This window comes from Dryobates pubescens, chromosome 3 (assembly GCF_014839835.1).
Source record: "Dryobates pubescens isolate bDryPub1 chromosome 3, bDryPub1.pri, whole genome shotgun sequence".
In the NCBI taxonomy this organism is placed as follows: domain Eukaryota; kingdom Metazoa; phylum Chordata; class Aves; order Piciformes; family Picidae; genus Dryobates; species Dryobates pubescens.
In genome coordinates, this window is record NC_071614.1 from 41,225,710 (window position 1) to 41,250,151 (window position 24,442).

General features: G+C 42.3%; 1 protein-coding gene across 5 annotated transcripts in view; it reads left to right on the forward strand.

The window, feature by feature from the left end:
• Positions 1-24,442, forward strand: part of SPTBN1 (spectrin beta, non-erythrocytic 1) — a 138,416-nt gene that overhangs the window by 95,222 nt on the left and 18,752 nt on the right. For all 5 annotated transcript variants that reach the window (XM_054180031.1, XM_054180033.1, XM_054180034.1 and 2 more), the window contains 16 exons: positions 45-162; positions 1,469-1,627; positions 1,971-2,273; positions 3,114-3,267; positions 4,516-5,386; positions 5,542-5,679; positions 6,308-7,064; positions 7,320-7,522; positions 12,795-12,885; positions 18,135-18,281; positions 19,926-20,189; positions 20,736-20,960; positions 21,172-21,261; positions 21,402-21,680; positions 22,657-22,787; positions 24,115-24,319. In XM_054180031.1, coding sequence (XP_054036006.1) covers positions 45-162; positions 1,469-1,627; positions 1,971-2,273; positions 3,114-3,267; positions 4,516-5,386; positions 5,542-5,679; positions 6,308-7,064; positions 7,320-7,522; positions 12,795-12,885; positions 18,135-18,281; positions 19,926-20,189; positions 20,736-20,960; positions 21,172-21,261; positions 21,402-21,680; positions 22,657-22,787; positions 24,115-24,319 — 4,135 coding nt within the window. The remainder of the gene's footprint in view (positions 1-44; positions 163-1,468; positions 1,628-1,970; positions 2,274-3,113; positions 3,268-4,515; positions 5,387-5,541; positions 5,680-6,307; positions 7,065-7,319; positions 7,523-12,794; positions 12,886-18,134; positions 18,282-19,925; positions 20,190-20,735; positions 20,961-21,171; positions 21,262-21,401; positions 21,681-22,656; positions 22,788-24,114; positions 24,320-24,442) is intronic.

Sequence of the window (24,442 nt, forward strand, 5' to 3'; positions counted from 1 at the left end):
GAAAGCTTCATTGTAACCCAATTGTTTTGCAAAATTTTGTTTAGATTTACAGAAAAAGGAAACCTGGAAGTGCTGCTTTTTACTATCCAAAGCAAAATGAGAGCCAACAATCAGAAAGTATACATGCCAAGGGAGGGCAAACTCATCTCTGACATTAACAAGGTAAGCTGAGCCAGCTTGTCCTATGTGATTCAGGATTTTGTTGTTTTCTTTCAGTCTCTCAGTATGCTGGAAAGAAACACATTTGCTATCCTAGCCTTGACATGGGGCACCAAAAGGGCTCTGTGAGGTGGGGTCATCTTGTCTTACAGCTCAGATCCACTGCCCTGAACCAAATCCCTGGCTGTCCTCAGCATCTGTAAGACATTCTACTGGAAAAAAGCTCAGTCATTCTGGTTCCGAATGTAGTAGTGGTGCCTTGCTTCTTGGAGTTCCTGGATATTAAGAGTCAATTAGCAGAAAGCAGCAACAGTATCTAGGTATTGCAGCCCTCTGTTTGTCCCACTGCCTGCATCATGGGAGAGTGAAGGAAGCACCATGACCAGTCTTGTGGGCTCTCTGTCAGGGTCTCTGCAGCTATTTTTTGTGCTGGTGCAGCTGGCAGAAGAGCAGCAGAGCTTACAAGCTCTCTCGTGGATAATAAACAATGTAAAACTGGGACCTTTCCTCACTTGTGTTTGATCGTGCTTGGCATTCCCAGAGCAGCTCTTGTGGGTTTCTGTAGTAATCTTGCACTGCTTTCACATTTAGCTCTGTACCTGTGAATACCTAAAATACTTGGGTTTCAGGCAGTTTCACATCTGTTAGGATTTAGAAGAATCTGGAGTAGTTTGTGTTTAATTGTGGGCATTTTTGTTGTTTGTAAGATCTGAGAGGCGATTAGCTCACTTTTGACATACTTTGAAGACTTTGTATTGTTCATGTCATGCACATGAATGACTTGGCTTTGGAAGGAAAAAGGGACTTGGGGGCACTAAAAGTAATGAACTTCTCCAGTTGTTTTCCAAAGTGGACATAAGAAAGAACAGTTGTGTTATGTTGATTTTGGAGGTGAGAGGGCATGAATCCCTAATTCTTGTTTCCTAAAGGAGGAAGATAGAATCCACTTCTTTGGGAGTAGCATGCTTTTTAAAAACAAATAACCTTACATAGTTAAACCAAGTTAGGCTTTGTTGGAGGGAAAAAACAAATAAACTCAAGAGAATACATCTGAGATAAACAGGTCTTGCACACCTTGCTCAGAAAACAATTGAATTAGAACAAATTTTAAGCCACGTGCTTATATTAGCAGCCAAGGTGTAAGGGCCAGCCAATACAAACCAGATTTATTGGTATATAAATAAACAAGCGAGTTTTATGAAACTTGACTGCAGTTCCTCTTGATTTCATGCAAAGAAGACTTCTGATTTATCATAATCATACAAGAATGTGTGTTTAAGAGATGCGTGTATTTTGTGCACATCTTCAGGCCTGGGAAAGACTGGAAAAAGCTGAACATGAAAGAGAACTGGCACTGCGAAATGAGCTCATCAGACAAGAGAAACTGGAACAACTTGCACGCAGATTTGATCGCAAGGCAGCTATGAGAGAAACTTGGCTGAGTGAAAATCAACGTCTTGTTTCTCAGGTGCTGCTTTCAGAGATTGTCTGTGTGACTAAAATGATTCCCATGAGTAATTACAGGATGCAGTTCTTGCAAAGAGAACATTCCTTCCACTATGCCTCATATTTTGCTGTCCAGTGTAGTCCTGATGGCCACCATGATTCTGCTAGTTAATGTTATCTCTGATTTTATCAGTTCTCTGGTTATCAGAAGTATCACTGATGATATTAAAAAAGACTTTTCAGAGCACTTAGAGATACCAGATTTGCTAACAAGTGCGTTCTGCTCAGAAATTATGTTAGAGTTTGAGCAGTAGAGCTTTTTTTCTGCAACAGCCATTACTGAAGAAACCTCTCTGTCTTCACAGGATAATTTTGGCTTTGACCTCCCAGCAGTAGAGGCTGCAACAAAGAAACATGAGGCCATTGAAACAGACATTGCAGCATATGAAGAGCGAGTCCAGGCTGTGGTTGCAGTGGCAAAGGAGCTTGAGACTGAAAATTACCATGATATCAAACGTATAACTGCAAGAAAGGACAACGTTATTCGCCTGTGGGAGTATCTCCTGGAGCTGCTCAGGGCACGGAGACAGCGGCTGGAGATGAATCTTGGTCTGCAAAAGATTTTCCAGGAAATGCTATACATTATGGACTGGATGGATGAGATGAAGGTAAGTGTGAGCCATGTGAGAATGTAGACCAAATACTCAGAAAAGGTATAGATATCCCTTACTGTAAATTGTTAAGGTTTGTTTTGCCCCTCTGATTTAATTTGGACCAATGCAGAAGATCTGCATTCAAGAGTGCAGTTAGCTTTTAAAGGCATAGCCTAAAACTGCCACAAGGAGCATTACCAAATTCCTTATATTTTATGATGATTTTTAAAAAAAAACAAAGACTAAAAACAAATAAAGAACAAGTTCACTCCTATGAAAAACTACTTTCACCTTTGTGCATTCCTCATAAGGGCTTTGGTCACAGTGCTTTGGTAGGGATGATGATTTTGGTGAAAGGGAATTAAATAATCTCTCTTCATCACAGTTTGCATGGGGAACAACTCACCTCTTCACCTCTGTGCTTTAAAAAGCAAGGATTTCTTCCTGCCTATTTTGCTGGCATCTGGGAAGGGAGAGGACCATGTCTTTGTTCTTGTCCATCAGCCAGAAGAGCTTGGAAGCTGTTGGAGGAAAGAAAGATGCATATAGCTCAGCGGCAGCTCACAGGGGCTGGAGCAAGTGCTTTCTCTTGGTCTTGCTGAGCTATTGTAGCTTCTCATCACTGTGGACTTTAAAGTGCCTTAAGGAGCACTCAAGTTCTTCATGGTTGCCAGTGATTTTAAAACTATTATGTCAAATTCATATCTTTATGCATTTGAAACAGCCCTCCTTCTGGGTTTGGTGTTTCTTTGGACTTAAATCAGTGTAAGAACAGAGAACAGCATAATGCCTGGAGTCATTAAGGAAAGTTTATGGCCTTCAGCCCATTTTGTTTGTCTATTCTATTTTGATCAGGTGCTTCTGCTGTCTCAAGACTATGGCAAGCATTTGTTAGGAGTTGAGGACCTGTTACAGAAACATGCTCTTGTGGAAGCTGACATTGCTATTCAGGCTGAGAGAGTGAGAGGGGTCAATGCATCTGCTCAGAAATTTGCCACCGATGGAGAAGGTAACTAGAAGCCAACACATCTTTCTTTGTCTTAATTAAGTATGAGGTTGTCTGTAAGCCTCATTAGTTCTGCAGGACACATTAGGTTAAATTCAGCACCAGAAAAAGAGAGTCCAGCTTCATTTGTTCCTTCTGTACTCACTATGTCAATGATTAATTTGATCAGGTGCTCAACAGTTTGTTATGGCATTGTGTTTTGTGTGGCATGTCATTCTCCTAATCAGCAGCTGCTGTAACTTTGTAGTGGTCACCATTAATTCCTCCAGCTGTGTTTCTAGTGCAAATAATACAGATTATTTGACCCAGTATGATATATTTATGCTAAACAAAAGTGATTTCCCTAAACCAGTGTTATTAACCAGGATAAAGGATCTTCATTTTGTTAAGTTGTTTGGGAAGTTGGTATAAATCTGGAGTAGTCAATTTTGTTTGACTGAAAACACTCATGAATATTTTTCATTTTATTTTTTGTCTTCGTGCTAAGGACAGCATTTTCTGCTCTGTGTTTATTGTGTGGTGGATCTGAACAGTTCTAAACTGATCTGAACACTCACTTTCAGGAGACTTAACTATGAATTCTTTTACGTGAATGTCATAGATGGAGCAAACAGAAATTAAGAGCTCTGTGTGTACCCCAACTGTAGGCATGAAAACTGTGGTGGGTTGACGCTTCCCCCCAGCATTAACTTTGCCAAACCAACTCAGTTAGAAGCAAATGAAGCTGTACTTACAAGCAAAAACTATACTCTACAATAGAATGCAATGACCATGTACAAAATATACAGTATTTACAATATTATACAGGTATTTACAATTAGCAAACAATGCAAAAATCCCCCTGGTCAGAGACCACGGAAGCCCTTACACTGCCCCCTGCCCCTGCCCCCCTGTCCCAAGAGAGAAAAGAAGCAGAGAGAAAGCAGTGGGTTAGACTGAACTAAACAAAGTGGCCAAGGCCAGCCGACAAGCAGGTTAATCTCTCCCGAGCGAAGCAAACAACAGAGGTCAGAAAAGAAGAAAAAGAACTGTTTAGGTACAGTCCATCTTATTCTAGATATTTATCCAATGAAATTGTTTAGAATAATATTTTGTTTCCCTTTCTACACCCAGTAGTGGTTTATTTATATTTTTCTACTTTTCTGCTCAACATCTGTAACTAAATTTTAAAGGCATAGCCTGAGAACACTACAAAAACATACAGATGAAAATCAGTCTGTAAGTTGCAATGTGCATTCTCTACCCACGCAGGTTACAAACCGTGTGACCCACAGGTTATCAGGGACCGCGTCGCTCACATGGAGTTTTGCTACCAAGAGCTGTGCCAGCTCGCAGCTGAGCGCCGGGCCCGCTTGGAGGAGTCCCGGCGCCTCTGGAAATTCTTCTGGGAAATGGCTGAAGAAGAGGGTTGGATCAGGGAGAAGGAACAGATCCTGTCATCTGATGACTATGGGAAGGACCTAACCAGTGTTGTCCGTCTCTTCAGTAAACATAAGGCATTTGAAGACGAAATGAGTGGTCGTAGTGGCCACTTTCAGCAGGCAATAAAAGAAGGTGAAGACATGATTGTGGAGGAGCATTTTGGGTCTGAGAAAATCAGAGAAAGAATTAAGGATATCCGGGAGCAGTGGGCTAACTTGGAACAGTTATCTGCTATTAGAAAGAAGCGCCTGGAGGAAGCTTCTCTCCTTCACCAGTTCCAGGCTGATGCTGATGACATTGATGCATGGATGTTGGACATCCTCAAAATTGTCTCCAGTAATGATGTTGGCCACGATGAATATTCCACTCAGTCCTTGGTCAAAAAACATAAAGATGTGGCAGAAGAGATCGCAAGCTACCGGCCAACCATTGACACACTTCATGAACAAGCGAAGGCTCTACCACAGGAACACGCCAGCTCTCCAGATGTGCAAGGCAGGTTGTCCGGAATAGAGGAGAGGTACAAGGAGGTTGCTGAGCTGACTCGGCTGCGTAAACAGGCCTTGCAGGATACCCTTGCTCTTTATAAGATGTTTAGTGAGGCAGATGCTTGTGAGCTTTGGATTGATGAAAAGGAGAAGTGGCTGAATAATATGCAGATTCCAGAGAAGCTGGAGGACCTGGAAGTGATCCAGCACAGGTGAGAATGCCTTTACCAGGAAGTTTGGGTGAAAGTTTGGTTTTTGTTTTTTTTTTTTACACCAGGTACCTTTCTAAGCTTGCCTGTGGCTCACATTCCTTAATGTCTGTGTGATCTTTTTGTTTCTTTTTTTTCTTTTTTTCACTCTGCTTCAGATTTGAAAGTTTAGAACCAGAAATGAACAATCAGGCATCCCGTGTGGCAGTAGTGAACCAAATTGCTAGACAGCTGATGCACAGTGGCCATCCAAGTGAGAAGGAAATCAAAGCACAACAAGATAAACTCAACACAAGGTGAGTGAAGGCCTCATGCTCATCAACATGACAGTGGCTGAAACAAGTGCAGTGGCATCATTTGTGTTTCTTAGCTGTGTGTTTCAAGATACTCTGATACAATTACCTGAAGTATCTTCAAGGTAGGCCTTTAAGATAAGCAAGGAAAAGAGGTGTGTCTTTCAAATATTTGAATAACAGATGGAGTTTTGTTATTGACTTCAGTCAGGTCCTGAGTGAATCAGTACTTCGATTTGAGAACTGGGAATTTATTGTAATGGCTAATATGATAAAAACAAAACCAATATAATGTTGTGTGAACTCACTTATTTTGGGCTTCAAAATAAATCAAGGGAGTATGTTTAGTGTGAAAGTTAGCTGTAGCTAGTAATTAATTGCTAGAGAAAAAAAATCACACTTTTAAAGACTCTTTGTTGCTAATGCTTGTCTTATTCTAATATACACCATAGCTTGGTTAGTGGTTGTTTTGCTGAAACTATTGATGATATAGGAAGGACTGGAAAAAATACATTAATAGGTTATTTCATGGTTTACCAAGCTAGCATCAACAACTGCTCACTCAACAATGTTGCCAGATCTTTTTCCCTTATTATATACAAATCTCAATTTCTCTTCTCACACATTTCAGATGGAGTCAGTTCAGAGAGCTGGTAGACAGGAAGAAGGATGCTCTGCTCTCCGCACTGAGTATCCAGAACTACCATCTTGAATGTAATGAAACCAAATCCTGGATCAGGGAAAAGACTAAAGTGATTGAATCCACACAAGATCTGGGCAATGATCTAGCTGGGGTGATGGCCCTGCAGAGGAAGCTGACAGGCATGGAACGTGACCTGGTAGCCATTGAGGCCAAGCTAAGCGACCTGCAAAAAGAGGCAGAAAAGCTGGAATCAGAGCATCCTGACCAGGCACAAGCCATCCTTTCACGGCTTGCAGAAATCAATGATGTATGGGAAGAAATGAAGACCACCCTGAAGAACAGGGAAGAGTCCCTTGGAGAGGCAAGCAAACTGCAGCAGTTCCTGAGAGATCTGGATGACTTCCAGTCTTGGCTATCTAGAACACAGACTGCAATTGCATCTGAAGATATGCCAAACACCTTGACAGAGGCTGAGAAGCTGCTCACGCAGCATGAGAATATTAAAAATGAAATCAACAATTATGAGGAAGATTATCAGAAAATGAGAGACATGGGTGAGATGGTGACACAAGGGCAAACCGACGCTCAGTACATGTTCTTACGCCAGCGCCTACAAGCTTTGGACACTGGATGGAATGAGCTGCACAAAATGTGGGAGAACAGGCAAAATCTTCTTTCTCAGTCTCATGCCTACCAGCTCTTTCTCAGAGATACTAAGCAAGCAGAAGCATTTCTTAATAACCAGGTAAATGGTTAAGATAAACCTTACATAATTTCTACAGGTTGACACCATATACTGCGAGCAATTCACAAGTGAGATCATTTGGGAGGAGGGCTACAAACAGATAAATTGCCTTTTTAAACTGTAATTTGCTCTTGGTGTTTTACTTCTAGCTCTTTTTGGGAGATATTTCTTTTCACATGTTGAATCTGTTGTTGGAGCACACAGTGCAGCCTGAGTGCAATGCTTTTCTATCTCAAATTTATGCTTTAATCACAGGAGTATGTTTTGGCGCACACGGAAATGCCCACTACCTTGGAAGGAGCAGAAGCTGCTATTAAGAAACAGGAAGATTTCATGACCACAATGGATGCCAATGAAGAAAAGATCAATGCAGTGGTAGAGACTGGCAGGAGGCTAGTTAGTGATGGGAACATAAACTCTGACAAAATCCAGGAGAAAGTGGACTCTATTGATGACAGGTAAGATCAGAGCAATGGAGCTGTTCATACTAATTCTGTTCTCAGAGAGAGACGGCCTTTTGCCAGACTCCCGAGGGCTACCAGTCCTGTTGCAGACTGTGTTCTTTGTCCCATGAAAAAATAGCAACTGTAATGTTTCAAAAATGTGCTGGGCTAATCTTCATTAAACATCACCTCTTCCATTTTTTAGATGTTTACAAGGTAATGAGCTCACTAAGCAGAATTGAGCTGTAGGAGTGTTGATGTATAATTCTTGGAGTGTTGAGAGACTTTATGTTATGGTAGGTGCTTAACAGTTACCTACTTGATTCTTCATTTTCTCTGCTACCTCCTAGCTGATTTAATTACAATAATATATTCCTGTCCTTCTTCTGAAGAAGGAATGTGACTCTTCAAGAGTGTAATTGGCACCCCACCCACTAAGCTTTGATCACCTTTTCCAGCTTGTCTGGCCCTTCTGAAATCAGATTAGGCAGCATTGATACAAATGCATCTTTCATCCTAGAGCAAGTTTTTTGCTTTGTCTCTTTAGCCTGTGGCATGGTTGCTGTAGAATATTAAAAGTTTCTTTTTCTTTGATAACCAAACTTGATGGCTATGGTTCATGCTCTAGCTGCTTTTGGTCTTTCAAGCAACTTGTCAACCATGAGTATCAGAACACAGCAGTAAGCTCATACAGAGCTTGTATGTCAAATGTCACCGATGACCCTTCTGTCAGACTTGCATCCTCCCACTGCCGGTAAGCTCAAAGCTTTCCAGAAGCCTTTATTTCCAAGAAGAAACTGAACTGAAGTAATTCATAAAATGGTGTGCATTTCCTGTTCTGGCAAACATATCCAGCCTTATATACGTCCAGTTTAGCTGTTGCTCATGGATTCAAGAAGAGTGAATATTCCTGTTCCCAGAGCTTGCTGAGGACCTCTAAACCCTCTGGCAGCCAAACTCCCAGGATATTCCACATTTTCATTCTCTCTCTAACCAGCTGGACTCTCTTTAGATCTCAGAGAGAGTCTGCAAAGCCCAGGAAGAGAAGGTTATATGAAAGCAATCAAGGTGAAAGCTAGGAAGTTAATTTTTCTTACTCATCTTCTCTGACTTCCACTGTCCTCTGCTAGAAGTATTCCAATCATAGAATGATTTGCATTGGAAAGGACCCTTAAAGTTCCAAACCCCCTGCTATGGGCATGGACACCTCCTACTAGACCAGCTTGCTAAGATCCTCATCCAGCATGGCTTTGAACAGTTCCAGGGTGGTAGCTTCCACAACTTCACTGGGAAACCTGTTGCAGTGCCTCTCCACCCTCATGGTGAAGAATTTATTCCGAACATCTCAATTAAATCTAGCTTCTTTCAGTCTGAAGCCATTTGCCCTCCTCCTGTCACTACTTGTCTTTGTGAAATCTCCCTCTCCAGCTGTCCTGTAGGCCTCCTTCAAATACATGCACTTATGCAGGATGATTTTAGCCTGGTCTTCTGGTCAGGTGCCTTCTTTCTGCAACTTTTGGAATATTAAAAGACAGCATCCAAGGTTTATCAGCTCCTTCTTACAGTCCTTTCTGAGGTGGCTCAAGTAGGAGACATCTTCAGCCTCTGTTCTGCATGCTCTGCAAAGATGTTCCTGCTGCCCCAGTTATGCTGCAACTACTCCTCTGTGTCCCCATTGTCCTGTGGCACCACAGCTGGCCACCTGAGCCATCCTGTCCTGCCCGTGGGATGTGTGCTGGAGTTCCTACTCTGAATGGCAAGTAAGTCTGAAAGACTGTATTTTTTTAAGCCCACTTTTTTTCCACCACACTTCCTCAATTCCAAAGCTATTTATGCAGAGCACTGCAAAAACCATCCGGTGCACTGCTATTCAGGAAATCCATGTGATTGCTCTCTGAATCTGTAGGGCTGATAAGCCTCAAGAACAAAGCCTTAGGGCTGGGTATAGTGGGAGTGGTAGCAAAGGAAGCCTCTTTGGTTTTACACAGAATTGCTCTCCCAACCAAGCTCCACCTGGATGTATAACAAAGGACCAAAACAAACAAGTACAAATATGTGCAGTGGCTCCATACTTCCCATATGGAGCTCTTTGTAGTTTCTAGTATTGTTAGTGCTGTTTTTTACAGTCATGCTTTCAAGCTATTCCAGAGGAGACCTCCCCACCTTCTGTTACAGCAGACAGACTCTGCTCTAAAATGATTCCCATCTCTATAGACATGGTAGACATCAGGCCAAGGAAGGAGAGTGCAGAAGCAGAGTGGAGCTGTGCAATAAGAGATAATACATTTCCGCACATTCTTTTAGTGCTGTTCACAGGGAAGAATAAATGGGAATAAGAACGTGGAGAAAGAGTGAGGGAAGGAGAAGATGGGTTAGAATCAATCTATCACTAGTTAAATTTTCCAGCTAGGAAAAACTGCTGTCCAGTGCAGCTGCCTCTGCTTTGGTGACTTCTTCTGCTGTTTCTGCCAGCCAGAGAAGCATTTTCTCCTCCATTTTCTTTTGGAAAAGTATAAGGGAACTGCCTTAGTCTGTGTGCCTACACATGGCCTCTCTGATTCTGCAAGTAGATTTAGTTCAAACACAATGGCATATCTGCCTCAGATTGTGATCTAGGTCTGTTTTGTATTTGTGCAACTTTCTGCAACTTAGGGAACAGGAGTAACTTTTGTTCTTGGCCATTCAGAAAGGAGAGTGCCTCTTGTTTGCTGGAATAACTGAGGAAGTTAAAACTGCCTTGCATATATCTCAGTGTTCATAGTAGGCAGTTGCATATTACTGCACAGGCTTTGAAACCCACGGGCTTACAGTTAAACCACAAGTGCTTCTGTCAGTTTTAAGCATTGTTAGCATTCTCAGGGGCCTCTGGGGATGCAGCATAGGAGCTATGACAAATTTTGGTTATCTACTCTTGAATTAATTTGAGTCAGACACCTGCTTGTGCTGAACAGATCTCAATTTTCTCACTTCAATTCTTCACAACATTGCCATGGAAGGAAAATGCCCCTCCATGTTTTAACTGACCATGGTATATTCCCTATCCTCTCTTTACCATATAGGTTTGGCTTAACCTTGGATCTGTCTCTTCAGTGTATGCATAGGGAAATTCTAAAGTCTGTCACTGAAGCTTTTAAAGACTTTAGGGAAACATAAATGAGTAATTAAAAATGTTTAGATATAGCCAGTCTGAAGCAGGAGAACAGGCTATCCTGTTATTCTTTTATTCCTGTATAAAATAGCATCAATTCTGTGATGCAAATACAGGAATTCCTGCCTGTTCCCAGAGTGTCCATCCTCAATACTACAATCACATCTTCAAGTATCCGGTTTAAACTTTACTACAGTTCAGCCTCGTTTATCCTCAGAAAATACCTGTCTTTGAGTTTCAGGTCATCTTATGCAACCAACCAACCTTTCACAGTTAAATGCTCTAGGTGCTAGGTGCTCTAGGTGCTAAAGATCTTGTTTGTTATGCTGAGAGAGGAAAAAAAAGGAAAAAAACCCACAAGCAATGTCATCATCTGTTTTTGATACCCCTGTGTGTTTTCCCTTCAAAGTTCTTGAAGTCAGTATTTCCAGTGCTCTCTGGGGGATTTTTTTTGTTACTTTTATAAACACAAGTTTTCTCAACATAAGAACCTACTCTTAACTCCATTCAAATAAATGTGATGAAACTCCCTTTTCAATTTCAGAGAAATTAAATTCTGTCCTCTCAAGAATACATGAATCTATGATGTCATCTGTCTTTAGATCTATGAAGTAATAATGGTAAAATCACCCAAGCAGTTCCTTGCTTCATTTGAGCAACCTGAGTATTTTACTGTATTTGCCCAGGCATATAAAAAACAGCCAAGAAAGAGTTGTCAAGTAATCCCTGTCAAAACGTGAAGACTATCTGGTCTTGGACTCCAGCCTCCTGCTTTAATGGTTACATTTTGTCTTCCTCACCATCTGATCTGTAAATGAGTTTTCTTGACCAACAGCTATATATAGATGCTACTTGCCTGGTTATTCAGAGGAAGCTGTTGAGACAAAAGGGAAACAATTTGTATCCCTGTGACGTATTTTGTCCTATTCCTCTGCCTACAGACCTTATGCTTCTATGTCAAATGTATCCCTAAGTGTTCCCTGTGTTTGTAAAGTCTCTGAATTTATGCCAGATAGTTTGTTCTGGTAACTTACAGTAGATCAGAAAAAGTGGTATCTTAATACGGTTGTTGTCATCAACATTTAATTTATAGTCTTGTAGAGTATCACGAGTCTCTGGAGACTTCCACTAACAAGGATTTATTTAGCTATTGCCAGTATGTGCTGAGATCATCTTATAAACTGCCACCCTCTGAAATAGTTTCCAGCTCTCCATCCCCATTTATTTCAGGTTATTAAAAGGGGCAGCAGTATTTCACTTTAATACCCTGTACAGTGAAATGTGAACAAATCTAACACAATGAGCAGTAAATAAAAATTACCTTCTTTGCTCTGCCTCCTCCATTTCATAAATAATGAACATACTGAAGGACAGGGATAACTACTCTAAATTAAGCATTAGTTAAAAATGTGTTCAGAGGTGCCTTGGGAATGAGCTCTTGAGGCACCATGGCCTTCTGAAGAACCCACTGAGGCTTTTGAGACTGCCAGCATGGCTCATCCTTCAAGAGGCAAACAGTTATGAATTAAAAATAGGGCTTCTAGACTAACCTTTTGTTTTCTTCTGTCTACTCTTAAACGCTCTGAGAAATATGCTCCAACATGGGTAAAGCTTCTATTTGCAGAAGCACACTGGTGTATTGTGTTTGCTGTTTGTTAAATACAGCATTTGGAAGGTGATATAAACCAGTTTTGCTCAGGAGAAGTGGTGCTGAGCGAAGGTCATGAAGAGCATTCCAGCAAGTACATGCTTTGGAAGAACCACGGAACATTCAATCTTATTGTTGCAATTTTGCAGATCCTTTTCTTGTGTTTTTTGGCAAATAGTCTGAAATTTCCTGTGGTCTTCAATTTAGCAGGCCAAATTCTGTACATAGCACTTGTAAAACCCTGCTGACTTCCCTGTATATTTTAACTGGTCATAAAAATAAGTAGATGCTGAACTTAAGTAAGCACATTGAAAGACATGTGCGTAACTAAGGGTCCAAAATGCCCTTCATTTGACAGGCAGGAAAAGCCGCATGCCACATATATATTAAACAGGGGTATCCCAGAGGGGTGACAGGAATCAACAAATGATGGCTTTGCATTAAATGCCTGTTACAATGGTTTTTGTCTTTGCTGTTATTTTTTTGACTAGACATAGGAAGAACCGTGAAGCAGCCAGTGAACTTCTGATGAGACTGAAAGATAACAGGGATCTTCAAAAGTTCCTTCAGGATTGTCAAGAGGTAAATTACATCCTTTCACTTTTGTTGCTGAAAGCTTCTTCCTGCAGAGGAGCATTCTTACCCCTTATGTTATGAACACTGGAATACTTAGCATTTTGCAGTCAGGTTACCCAATAGTATTTAGTGTGAAGGACCAACTGAGAAAACCCCTGCTCAATACTGCAAGAATCTATTGGGTTTTTATTCTTATGAACTGAATTTCTTTTTGTCATTTAATCTAAAGACTGGGAAAGTAGCCAAAACCAGTGAAGATTTTCTGATACAGTATAAATTAATCATGTGGAATGTGGTGGGATTATCACTGCACTGTGACACACTTCAGCTGTTGTATGTATGTGGCCTGGTGCAGGAGATGTCAAGTGATTTCTGCAAAACAGTCAGAACAGGAGGTTGAGAGGAAGAAAGGAATGGGGTTAAACCAGATCATCTTTAATGTGTTATTTGTCTGATAGTCTGCCTGTGTTTCAAATTAAGTACTATAACTTTTAACAAAAGAAATGCATTCCAGACTTTCGAGTGACTTATGTGGACTGTTTACACTGACAGCAACATTTTAATGTTGGGAATGATCTTGTTCCCAGCATGAGGAATTAAATAATTTTCAGGTTATTTCATGCATTACTAAAAGCTGATAAACAGCCTTGCCTGTGAGGTGCATTAAATACTAACTGTCCTTATCTGAAGCTTGCCAAGGAAGCTGACTATGACAAAGATGTGCTTTTAAATTCAGGAGTCAGTACGTGGGCTGCACATCTTACCCAGCTCCCAAGGGAATGGAAGTCACAGCAGTGTGTCTGAATGGGATTGCCCACAGCTGAGGCTTCTCACAAGAAACAGACAAAATGAGGAGTGTAAACTGGGCAAATGATGTTTACTGCTTCATTGCCTAGATGCACATGTTGCACTCTGTTTTTCTGCATTATGTAAGCTAACCATGAACTTGGGTTAAATTGCTTCTTCCTTGACAATAAAAACATAACAGATTAGCAAAAGTTCTGCTGTAACTAGCAGCACCTTCTTCCTTCCTCTGTAACATCTCTGTTGCAAAAATCCCCCTTGCTCTCCAAGCTATTCTAGCCTTTTTGTCAGTGTTGATGTTTTCCCTGGATCTGGGATTTTTCCCCTATATCATTGTTAAAAAAACCAAAAAAGGCAAACATAAAAGCTCCAGTATCTGCCTGCCTGAATGTCTGTCTCCTCAATTTCTCTTCAGCCACTGAACCATGGATGTCTCGACTGTATGGCTCAAAGACAGAGCTCACAATACCCAAATGTTAAAAGTTCCTCTAATCCTTTCTGAGAGGACATTAGCCTTGATTGTAATTGAGTGGCTGTTTTCTGAGAAGACAGCCATAATGAGACTTAGAATTTACGTTAGTGTGATTACTCATACCTCCGTGAGGCTGCAGGGATCGTGGAATGGAGCAGCACTGTCCTGCAGGGTGCACACGAGCCAAGGGAATACCTTGCCCTCTACTCATCTCTGTAAAGCTGAGAATCATTAGAAAACAGATTTGAACCAGTCTCTGTTTGACCTGGCAATGATCCTTCGGCCTTCCTGCCCACTGCCTTAGGGATGGTTTCCCATCGGTCTGTAGCTTGTAGAAAGGAAGGGTATTTCTGCAGTGCGCTCCTTCCCCAGGACAGCCCTTCCTCAACTGTCACTCTGTGCTGAAGCATCGTTGTAAATGTGGCCTCCTGCCTCTTGCTCCTTCCTGCCTCTGACTCACAGGCAAGGCAATGAGCAGGGTCAGTGGTGCTGGGGGAGGTGACAGGATAATGCTCATAACCACAGCTCAGGAGTCATAAACATTTCCCCCAGGTCACGGAGCAGATTTTTTTTGTTGTTAGTAGTCAGATACGCTGTCACAGGTTAATCCTGGGGTGCTGCTTTTTTGGTCTGTTTCTCACATTCATAAATATGAATGTGTTAAATTGCTGAGTGAATGAAATAAAGAGTGACAGCAGAAAATCCTGAGAAGGAGAAATATGAAATTCTGCCATTTAGTTTTCTTTGACTTCCTGCTCTTTCACAGCTCACCTTTGAGGAGATTAAAGCTGGTCTTCCCTGTGAGTGACTAGAAGTTGCAGCACCATCTGGGCTAATTTCTCCAGGGATGCTGGAGTGAAAGCATTTGGCAAGACTCCACACATCAGAAGTTCTCTGCCAGTTCAGGGGGCTGTGCCAGCAGGTTTTGTCATGCAGTGCAGATGTCTGTGAACCTTAGGCTGCAAGATAGGCTATGTCAACTTAGGTGTTTGCAGTGTCTGGGAAGTGCAGCAGCAGTTGGTGCTCTTTCACCCTCCCTTGTTGCTCTGCCAGGTTCACAAGAATTTTGTCCCTGTGTTTTCCTTAGTTCATGCTTGGTTTTAATTGCAGAGTGTTACAGTCTTCAGGGGGTTGAAAGCAGAAACAAACATTTGCAGAATAGGTGCAAAGGATGAGAGGAACCCAGTAGCCAGCTCTGCTGGTGTTAACAACAGACTTAGGATATTCTGGAGGAATAAATGTCCCAGGTGTCAGTCTGGGGAATTGTTTTAGAGAATTATTATGTTCTTTTTTTTAATCTGCTTTTGTACTGATGATAGTCACTTTAGTGACTCCTGGCTATAAAACCAGATTTTTTTCAGCCCTTGTGTGCTTGATTTGCACTTTTGTGTTATCAGAAGGAGCATAATAACATTGTGGGAATCAGAACTTAGGGTTTTATCCTGAGAACCATTGCCGTGTACCACCTACCATCCATGTCTCGGCTCACCCTATCCATTAGTGTGAACACAACTACTTTTCACAGAATCACAGAATCAGCCAGGTTGGAAAAGACCTCAGAGATCATCAAGTCCAAACTATCACCTAACACCACCTGACAACTAAACCATGGCTCCAAGTGCCACGTCCAATCTTTTTTTGAACACCTCCAGGGATGGTGACTCCACCACCTCCCTGGGCAGCACATTCTACTGGCCAATTACTCTTTCTGTGAAGAACTTTCTTCTCACCTCAAGCCTAAACCTCCCCTGGCACAACTTGAGACTGTGTCCTCTTGTTCTGTCACTGGTTGCCTGGGAGAAGAGACTAACCCCCACCTGTCTGCAACATCCTTTCAGGTATTTGTAGAGGGCAATAAGGTCTCCTCTTCTCCAGGCTAAACAACCCCAGTTCCCTCAGCCTCTCCTCATAGGGCTTGTGCTTGAGACCTCTCACCAGCCTTGTTGCCCTTCTCTGGACACATCCAAGTATCTCAATATCCTTCTTAAACTAAGGAGCCCAGAACTGGACACAGTACTCAAGTTGTGGTCTAACCAGTGCTGAGTATAGAGGAAGAATGACTTCCCTGCTCCTGCTGGCCACACTATTTCTGATGCAGGCCAGCATGCCATTGGCTTTCTTGGCCACCTGGGCACACTGCTGGCTGATGTTCAGCCTACTGTCCACCAGTACCCCCAGGTCCCTTTCTGCGTGGCTGCTCTCCAGCCACTCCAGCACCAGCCTGTAGCACTGCATGGGATTGCTGTGGCCAAAGTGCAGCACCTGGCACTTGGACTTGTTAAATGCCATCATGTTGGACTGTGCCCATCTGTCCAGCCTGTCAAGGTCCCTCTGCAGAGCCCTCCTACCTTCTAACAGATCAACTTCTGCCCCAAACTTCATCTGCAAACTTACTAATGGTGGACTCTATCTCCTCATCCAGATCATCAATAAAGATATTGAACAGGATGGGGCCCATGCAAATCCCTGGGGAACACCACTACTGACTGGCTGACAACTGGAAGTGAGCCAGGACTGGTAGTAAATGATGGAGAGCAGGTTGGCCAGCTCATCTGCCAGCTCTCTCAGTACCCTAGGACAGATCCCATGTGGTCCCATGGACTAGTGAGGATCCAAGTGGCTCAGCAAGTCTATAACTGCTTTCTCCTGGATTACAGGGGGACTATGCTGCTCCCTGACCCCATCTACCAGTTCAGGAGGCCAGTTATCCTGAAGCCCACCTGTCTTATTGTTGAAAATTGACTGCCCACAGACCTTTTCATTAATGGGAACATTTTTCACTTTAGATTTGACAGCAAGATCAGATGAGGAGTTTCTTTGTTTGACAAGTTTTCCCTTTTTGTGGAGCTTAACAGTGCCTTTATGGGATAGTTTAAGCAAGCCTTGTGAATGCTAAATGAATTTGTTGCCCTGTATCCCAAGCACATAGCAGGTAATTTGTGAGTCTTGCCTCACAACTCTCCCTGTTGTGGTGCTTCCTCAGCAGGACAGCACGCCTTGCTGAAACGGTGTTCTAGAAACAAGTTTAGATTTGTTTTGACATTTTTCTCTTGGGTAGGTGACATTAAACATGCAGAAAATGTGTCTTTTTCAACTTCTGTAAACATTCCTGTGAATGTGTTTTTTATCCCCACCCAGGAGATAGATAAAGCAGTCAGACTTACCCTAGAAAGAAGTTTTATGTTAGCTGCTATGACCATTTTCATGTTCTGTTTGTCCATGGCAAATAAACTGTCTTTTAAAGTACTGGTTTTCTTCTAATGCTGTTCAGGAAATTATTCTCAGCATCTTTGTATTTGCAGAAAATCAGAATTAAATCAATCTTGGATGTTACATAGTTGGAAGAGAAAACTCTTGACTACCAAAACCCTACTGGGGATTGGACAAATAAATTCATTTATATAGAGAAAAGACTATGAGAAAAAAGGTACAAATGTGTAAATTAATGGTACAAACCCATCTCTATTCTTTAGACTACTGATACAAATAGAAATGCAGAATTTCTTGTGCAGTGTTTCCCTGAACATCTGTTTAATTCTGGAGACTGCTTTGTCCCTGCTACTTGATTAGCTTGCAGTGTCCTCAGGAATGTCAGTGAGGCTCCACAGGGTTGTGATCGTGGCATTCCAGTCCTGGTCCCTGAGGAGCACATTGAAGGAAGAGTGGTATGAAAATACACAGTGACTAACCAGTATGACACATGTCCCTGTTTCTCTTGCTCTTGAACTGGGTGAGACCTGTGTGTTTGATTTTGCTTTATTGTGAAGTTGATTCCTTTCAGCTTGAGTCATGTCTTATTTATATATTGGAGGTGGATATTTAAATTTAACTGTTAAGGAGATGGGTCCTTGACTGAACTTTGAATAAATGCAGTCTCTGAATCTCATGTAGCTCTTCTGTAGAAGCATCTCTTTGTCCTTGATCTGGAGGTATTTTGATGGTATTCTTTCATGCTGTAAATGTCTATTTTCTTTCTCAGCTCTCACTCTGGATCAACGAGAAGATGCTCACAGCCCAAGATATGTCCTATGATGAGGCAAGGAACCTCCACAGCAAATGGCTGAAGCACCAGGCATTTATGGCAGAACTTGCATCCAACAAAGAATGGCTGGAGAAGATTGAAAAGGTAACTTAAAAATGTCCTAAAATTGCCCTCCTCTTTGTGAAAATTGGTTATGCACAGAGATGGGATCTGTTCCTCTGCAGAACTGCTTCCTGAATCTTCTCTCCAGCTAAGGCAAAAGGAGATTTCATTACTTTAGGATAAGTATCTGTTGTATTGTGTCCATCTAACCCATTTTATTTTTTTACCGATGTTAAATGATCTTTATCCAAGACATTCTCGCAGAATAGTCTTTGGCTAAGGATCCAGTTTAATTTTGGCTAGTCTTTTGTGTCTGTCAGGAGGAAGGCATAACCTAGTTTCCACACCCGAGGGTAAAAGGGGCAAATGTTGTGATTTGAGGTAATAAAATACAAATACTTCCTGAGAAATAACTGAATGTGGGTGGATAACTGAATGTGGGCAGCTAACAAGTGAATTTAGATTCCCATGCTGCCATGCTGGCATCCATGCATTCAGGGCTATAATCAGACTGCCTTTCCCCAGGCAGAATTAGTGCACGAGGCAAAGTACAGCCAGTTTTGTGAATTAATTAAGATTCACAGCTCTGTATCAAGTTACTTTGAAGGCTCTAATGCGCTGTGATGAGCTGTACTTTTTTCTCCCTCATTTCTCATGTGCAGCTCTGGAACATTAAGGAGGTCTTGTCCTTAGCTCTGACAGTGGGTTTCTGTTCAGTGTAAGTTAGCTTAATTGCTCATTTCCTCTCCCACCTTGGCGCTGTATCCCATTAGAGGCCTTTCCGTGATCTGCAAACAGCAATACCCTTTAATGGCGTAATTAGAAGGCTGCCCTTAGTACTGGAAGTACTTTAGTGATGCTAATACAACCTCACCTCTGAAAAATAAGATTGCAGATTGTATGGAGCCACAGCTAACAATCACTGGGCTAATGTAATGTTACCAGTGATCACAGCTATTAGATGTGCTGGGTTGTGAGAAGTGTTCACATCTCAAATGTTTTGTCCCTTGTCAGCACCACCCAGGCACAGAAGTAGAAATATCATGAGAATAAAGAAAGCATTTCCAAAACTAATGCAGTCTTTGTGAAAGCAAAAAGATACTACTGCTAGGTACAGGGTTCCTGCTTCCCAAGAAAGGTGGTTCTTCTCTGATACCAGCTTAGACCCATGTTTATTGCTATAACCCATCATCATAACCTTCCTCTGTCTCAGTTTTGGTGCTGTAAGCTCCCCCTCCCTGCATTACACTGGGTCTTCATTGCTTTCTCAGTGACTTCAGCCATGGAAGACGGACACAGATCTTTCACCTGCCACTTCCTCCTCCACTGTCATACAGGTGCATGGGGCAGTCAGCTTCACTCTCATCTGAGCAGCAGCCTCAGGAGCTCCCACAAAGGAACACATTGTGGGGAAGAAAAAGGAGGTGTTGCTTGAGCTTCCCAATGCGGGGAAGAAAAAGGAGGTGTTGCTTGACCTTCCCAATGCAAATAAATCCTTTTCCTGGCAATGGACAGACCTGAGAGCTGATGTTCTGGAGGGAGTCACTGGATAATTTGAGATTGAAAATGAGTGGTTGATGCTGCCAGCAGATGAGAAATTCTGAGTGCCTACTAATCAGAATAATTTCACTAACAGTCTCTGAGTGCTTCTGAGGAGATACCATTTTGTTGCTCTTTATTTTGCAGGAGGGAATGCAGCTTATTGCAGAGAAACCTGAGACTGAAGCTGTAGTGAAAGAAAAGCTGACTGGTCTCCATCAGATGTGGGAAGAGCTTGAATCCACTACTCAGACCAAGGCTCAGCGTCTCTTTGATGCAAACAAGGCAGAGCTTTTCACCCAGAGCTGTGCTGATTTGGATAAGTGGCTGAATGGGTTGGAGAGTCAAATTCAGTCAGATGACTATGGAAAAGATCTCACCAGTGTCAACATCCTATTGAAGAAGCAGCAGGTAAATGGAGCACAGGTTGCACAGTGAGCAAACAGGAGATATCTGCACTTACAGGAATGGTGCAGGGGATTCTTTCACTGTATGAAAGAATTTGTTTGCTTTTCGTTCTTCTTGTTGTTTCATGTATCTTTAAGAAGAACCAGAAATACACCCAGAAATAAATCTTGGTAAAATCTCTACCTTATATATCTCTATTCTGTCTGCCACTGTAATCCTCCAGTCACTTGGTCATTCCCTCTCTGTACATAGCTTCCTGCCTGTGATTCAGACTTGTCTGAAGCTGTTTGGTCTGTGATTTCTTGCTATAAAATCAGCAAAGAGAAGCAAGAAAAGCAGGTAGCAATGAAGCTCTTGTGTGCCATTAGCTGTGCTCCAAAGTTTTTCAGGGTAACTTGTGAATGACTGTTAGAAGAGATTCAACTGTGTGGTTGGACAACTTCACCATTTGCACAATCAGCCATAACTGAGGGCTATCTGCAGCTGGCTGCAGTTGTGAATCTGTGGTTTTATCCCATTTTTCAGGATCCTTTTTCTGTTTCTGTTTAGATGCTAGAGAACCAAATGGATGTTCGTAAAAAGGAGATAGAGGAGCTGCAAAGCCAGGCAAGGGCTTTAAGTCAAGAAGGGAAGAGTACAGATGAAGTAGATGGCAAACGCCTTACTGTGGAAAAGAAATTCTTGGAGTTGTTGGAGCCTCTGAATGAAAGAAAGGCAAACCTGCTGGCCTCCAAAGAGATCCACCAGTTCAACCGGGATGTGGAAGATGAAATTGTGAGTACAAAAATATCCTCTTCCCCAAACAATAGAAAAATGTCACACCTGTTGCAGAGCTATCACAGGAAGAAAGCTTTCAGTCACATCTTAATAGCACATTAGAGTAATGCTGCTTTTTGCATCTTATGTACACCAGTCCCCCCTCTGCTGACCTAACTGTATCTGGGATTGTTTGAAATCATATCTACTCTTCTTTTCTTACTTTCAGTTGTGGGTTGGAGAGAGGATGCCTATAGCTACTTCTACTGATCATGGACACAATCTTCAAACCGTGCAGCTACTAATTAAGAAAAATCAGGTAAGTGCATGCTATTAGAGTTCCATACCTGTTATTTCTCCTTAGTGTTGCTTAATTCAGGAAGGAAAAGCTTGAGAAAGGATCAAAAAAGGGGGTTGGTTTGGTGCAGTATCTCATCAGTATGCTTTTCTCCCATGTAGACTCTTCAGAAAGAAATCCAGGGACATCAGCCTCGTATCGATGACATTTTTGAGAGGAGTCAGAACATTATCACAGAGAGCAGCCCTAATGCTGAAGCAATTCAGCAGAGACTTGCAGACTTGCAGCAGCTGTGGAACCTTCTCATCGAGGAGACAGAGAAACGCCACAAGCGCCTAGAGGAGTCGCACAGAGCACAGCAGTATTACTTTGATGCTGCTGAGGCTGAGGCCTGGATGAGTGAGCAGGAACTCTACATGATGTCAGAAGAGAAAGCCAAGGTGAGCTGCTCCACAGCAACACTAGTTCAATTGGAATTAGCTAGAGGGGGACAGGTGACATAATTTAATTTGTCACTAATGTAATGCTGACATAAACAAATCTAATTCCCTTGCGAAACCTCAAATGATCATCTTTTCTACCTGTTAGGGCATCTCTGATAGTGTGGAGGATAGGCCTTGATGTGGTGAGTCAGTGAAACACTCTCAGACTGCGGACAACAGCTGTGTACCTTCCTCTGCAGTTAAGGCATGAGTTACTAGCATGGTATTGTTAGGTAAAGTTCTCTGTGAGGTTTGAATGCCTGGTAATGGGACAGTACCGCTGTCTGGAACAGGCTGTTGGTCACTCTTCTGGTGCCCACTAGTCATCAGCTTTTACTCCCAGTGATACGAAATCACAAGAGCATCAGACCATACCAAAGGGTACATAAACTTCAATTTTTCGAGGAGGTGTTAAGAGTGCTGTATCTTATTTGTTATTTACATAAATGCTTTGTGTTCACTGCCCTAAGCTTTGTATCAAAATAACGCATGCTGTGGGTTTCGATTGGAATTTCTGCAGACACTCGGTAGAGAATCCTTTGGCATGGGCTCCGAAGGGTTTCTTTTCTTTGACCCAGGCTGCTCTTGAAAAGCCTGACAAGTGGTGTGCCTAAAACTGTTCTGTTTTTCTGAGCTCTGCACAGCCAGTAGTGTGTAGACAAAGAGCTTCATAGAAGAAATTCAGTATGCTCAATACAGAGCTGATGTAATGTTACTCTCATGTGTTTCTCTGCATTCTGTGGGTGCCATTTGCTGTGAACTCAGCTCTTAATACACTATTGTCAGAATAATGTGTCTTCAAGATGTACTCGGGACCACTTCTGTATAAATCTCTTCAGCTAGTACTTTTTGATTGCGTACCAAATTGAACTTGCTGTATGGTATCTTTCTCTGGAGTGAGGGACTTGGCTATCATCTTCTGTCACCATTACAGGATGAACAGAGTGCAGTGTCCATGCTGAAGAAACACCAGATTTTGGAACAAGCTGTAGAAGACTATGCTGAAACTGTGCACCAGCTTTCAAAGACCAGCAGAACTTTGGTGGCAGATAATCACCCAGAAAGGTATTAACTGCCATTTTAAATTGGATTATGCATTCCTTTAGTACTTTGGTCACTTCACAGGGTCATTCTGACACACGAAAACTACAGCAAAGAGTAAGTAGCTTAGAAGAGTGTACAGAAGAAGGGGAGTTCAGCCTTACACAATGCAAGATGCATGTTGGACCACCTGATTTGGCCAGAGACAGGGTCCTGAGCAATGTCAGTGTGTGCCACTGCTGATTTCTGGACAGTACTGGGCACCTTCAATAAATGTCTGTTGTATCCTTTACACATGCTAGTGTTGCCAGGTCTGGCAGCAGTGCTGAGCTGTACAGAGGTAAACCAGTCCTGTGAGACTAGGAAGAGTCCATATTCACTCTTGCAACAAACTACCATGCTCAGCCCACAGGATCACAGTCATTTATCCTTCTGTCTTAGGGCAGTGCTTGCTAGGATCTGCCTCTTCTCTCAGATTACAGCAGAATCAGGGACTGGAATCTAAGGCTTTAAACTTAGGCACATTAACATCTTGATTTTGGTGCATTTATCCCATCTTTGGTAAATCATTTTCCCTGTGGAAGAATTTGGGAAGCTTAAGAACTGTTTTGTTGTAAGAGCTGCAGTGAAGCAAGCAGAATTCTCCCTTGGTTTTGACAGCAAGGCTGATTTGACAATGAGGCTGATGTATTTAACTGTTCTGCCTTCACAGATGTAAAGGTAGGACTAGGGTAGGAAAGACACTCTCTGGAAGATTGTTATTTAACTCAGAAGCACTCTCTTGTGGTCGTGAGAATTTCTGAGAGTGAATCTCTTGTCTGAGCTGACTGAGTACTGGGATAACATAATCCAACTTTACAAGGCAGAGGGAAATCAATTTGACAGGGCTATACGGCTCAGAAAAAGTACAGCAAGTAGAAATATTAGTAACTTTGGGAAATGCTGAGCTTTAGGAACTACGAAACTCACAAGTACTTCTAAATTTTGAAGCAGAATTTATATGAAAACGAAATGCTGCTTGCCTCAGCAGCTCAGATCCTGCCTCTAATTTGGGGAGAAGACTGGTGTGATTTGTGGTCAGATAAGTGGAGAGCTTGGTTCTCAGCATCACTGTCTAAAGCCAGGGGGATTATATGTACAGGGCAAAGAAGTTTTCCAGCTAGTGTAGGCAACTGTGCTGGCAAAGGATGGGTCCAGTGCGTCTGAGTCAGATCCATGGATGAAGCAGGCCTGCATTCTATGGATTAAATTCCCCAAGGGAGATTTCTGTTCCTTTTAGGGTTTTTTTTCTCATTTACTTTCATTATTTTTGAAAGACAATGAAGACTCAATGCCCTCTGTTATTTTTCAGTGAGCGTATCAGCATGCGCCAGTCCAAAGTGGATAAGCTGTATGCAGGCCTGAAGGATCTAGCTGAAGAGAGGCGGGGCAAGCTGGATGAGAGACACAGACTCTTCCAGCTTAACCGTGAGGTGGATGACCTGGAGCAGTGGATCGCTGAACGGGAGGTAGTGGCAGGATCCCACGAGCTGGGGCAGGATTACGAGCATGTCACAGTAAGTTCCGTGGATGTGGCTGCAGGTTGACCTTCCTTCTCTGGAAGCTAGATGTCTAATATAAAAGGGTGGCTGCCTTGCTTAGTTCACTCAGATCAGTTTGTAACTACAGACACGCATGAG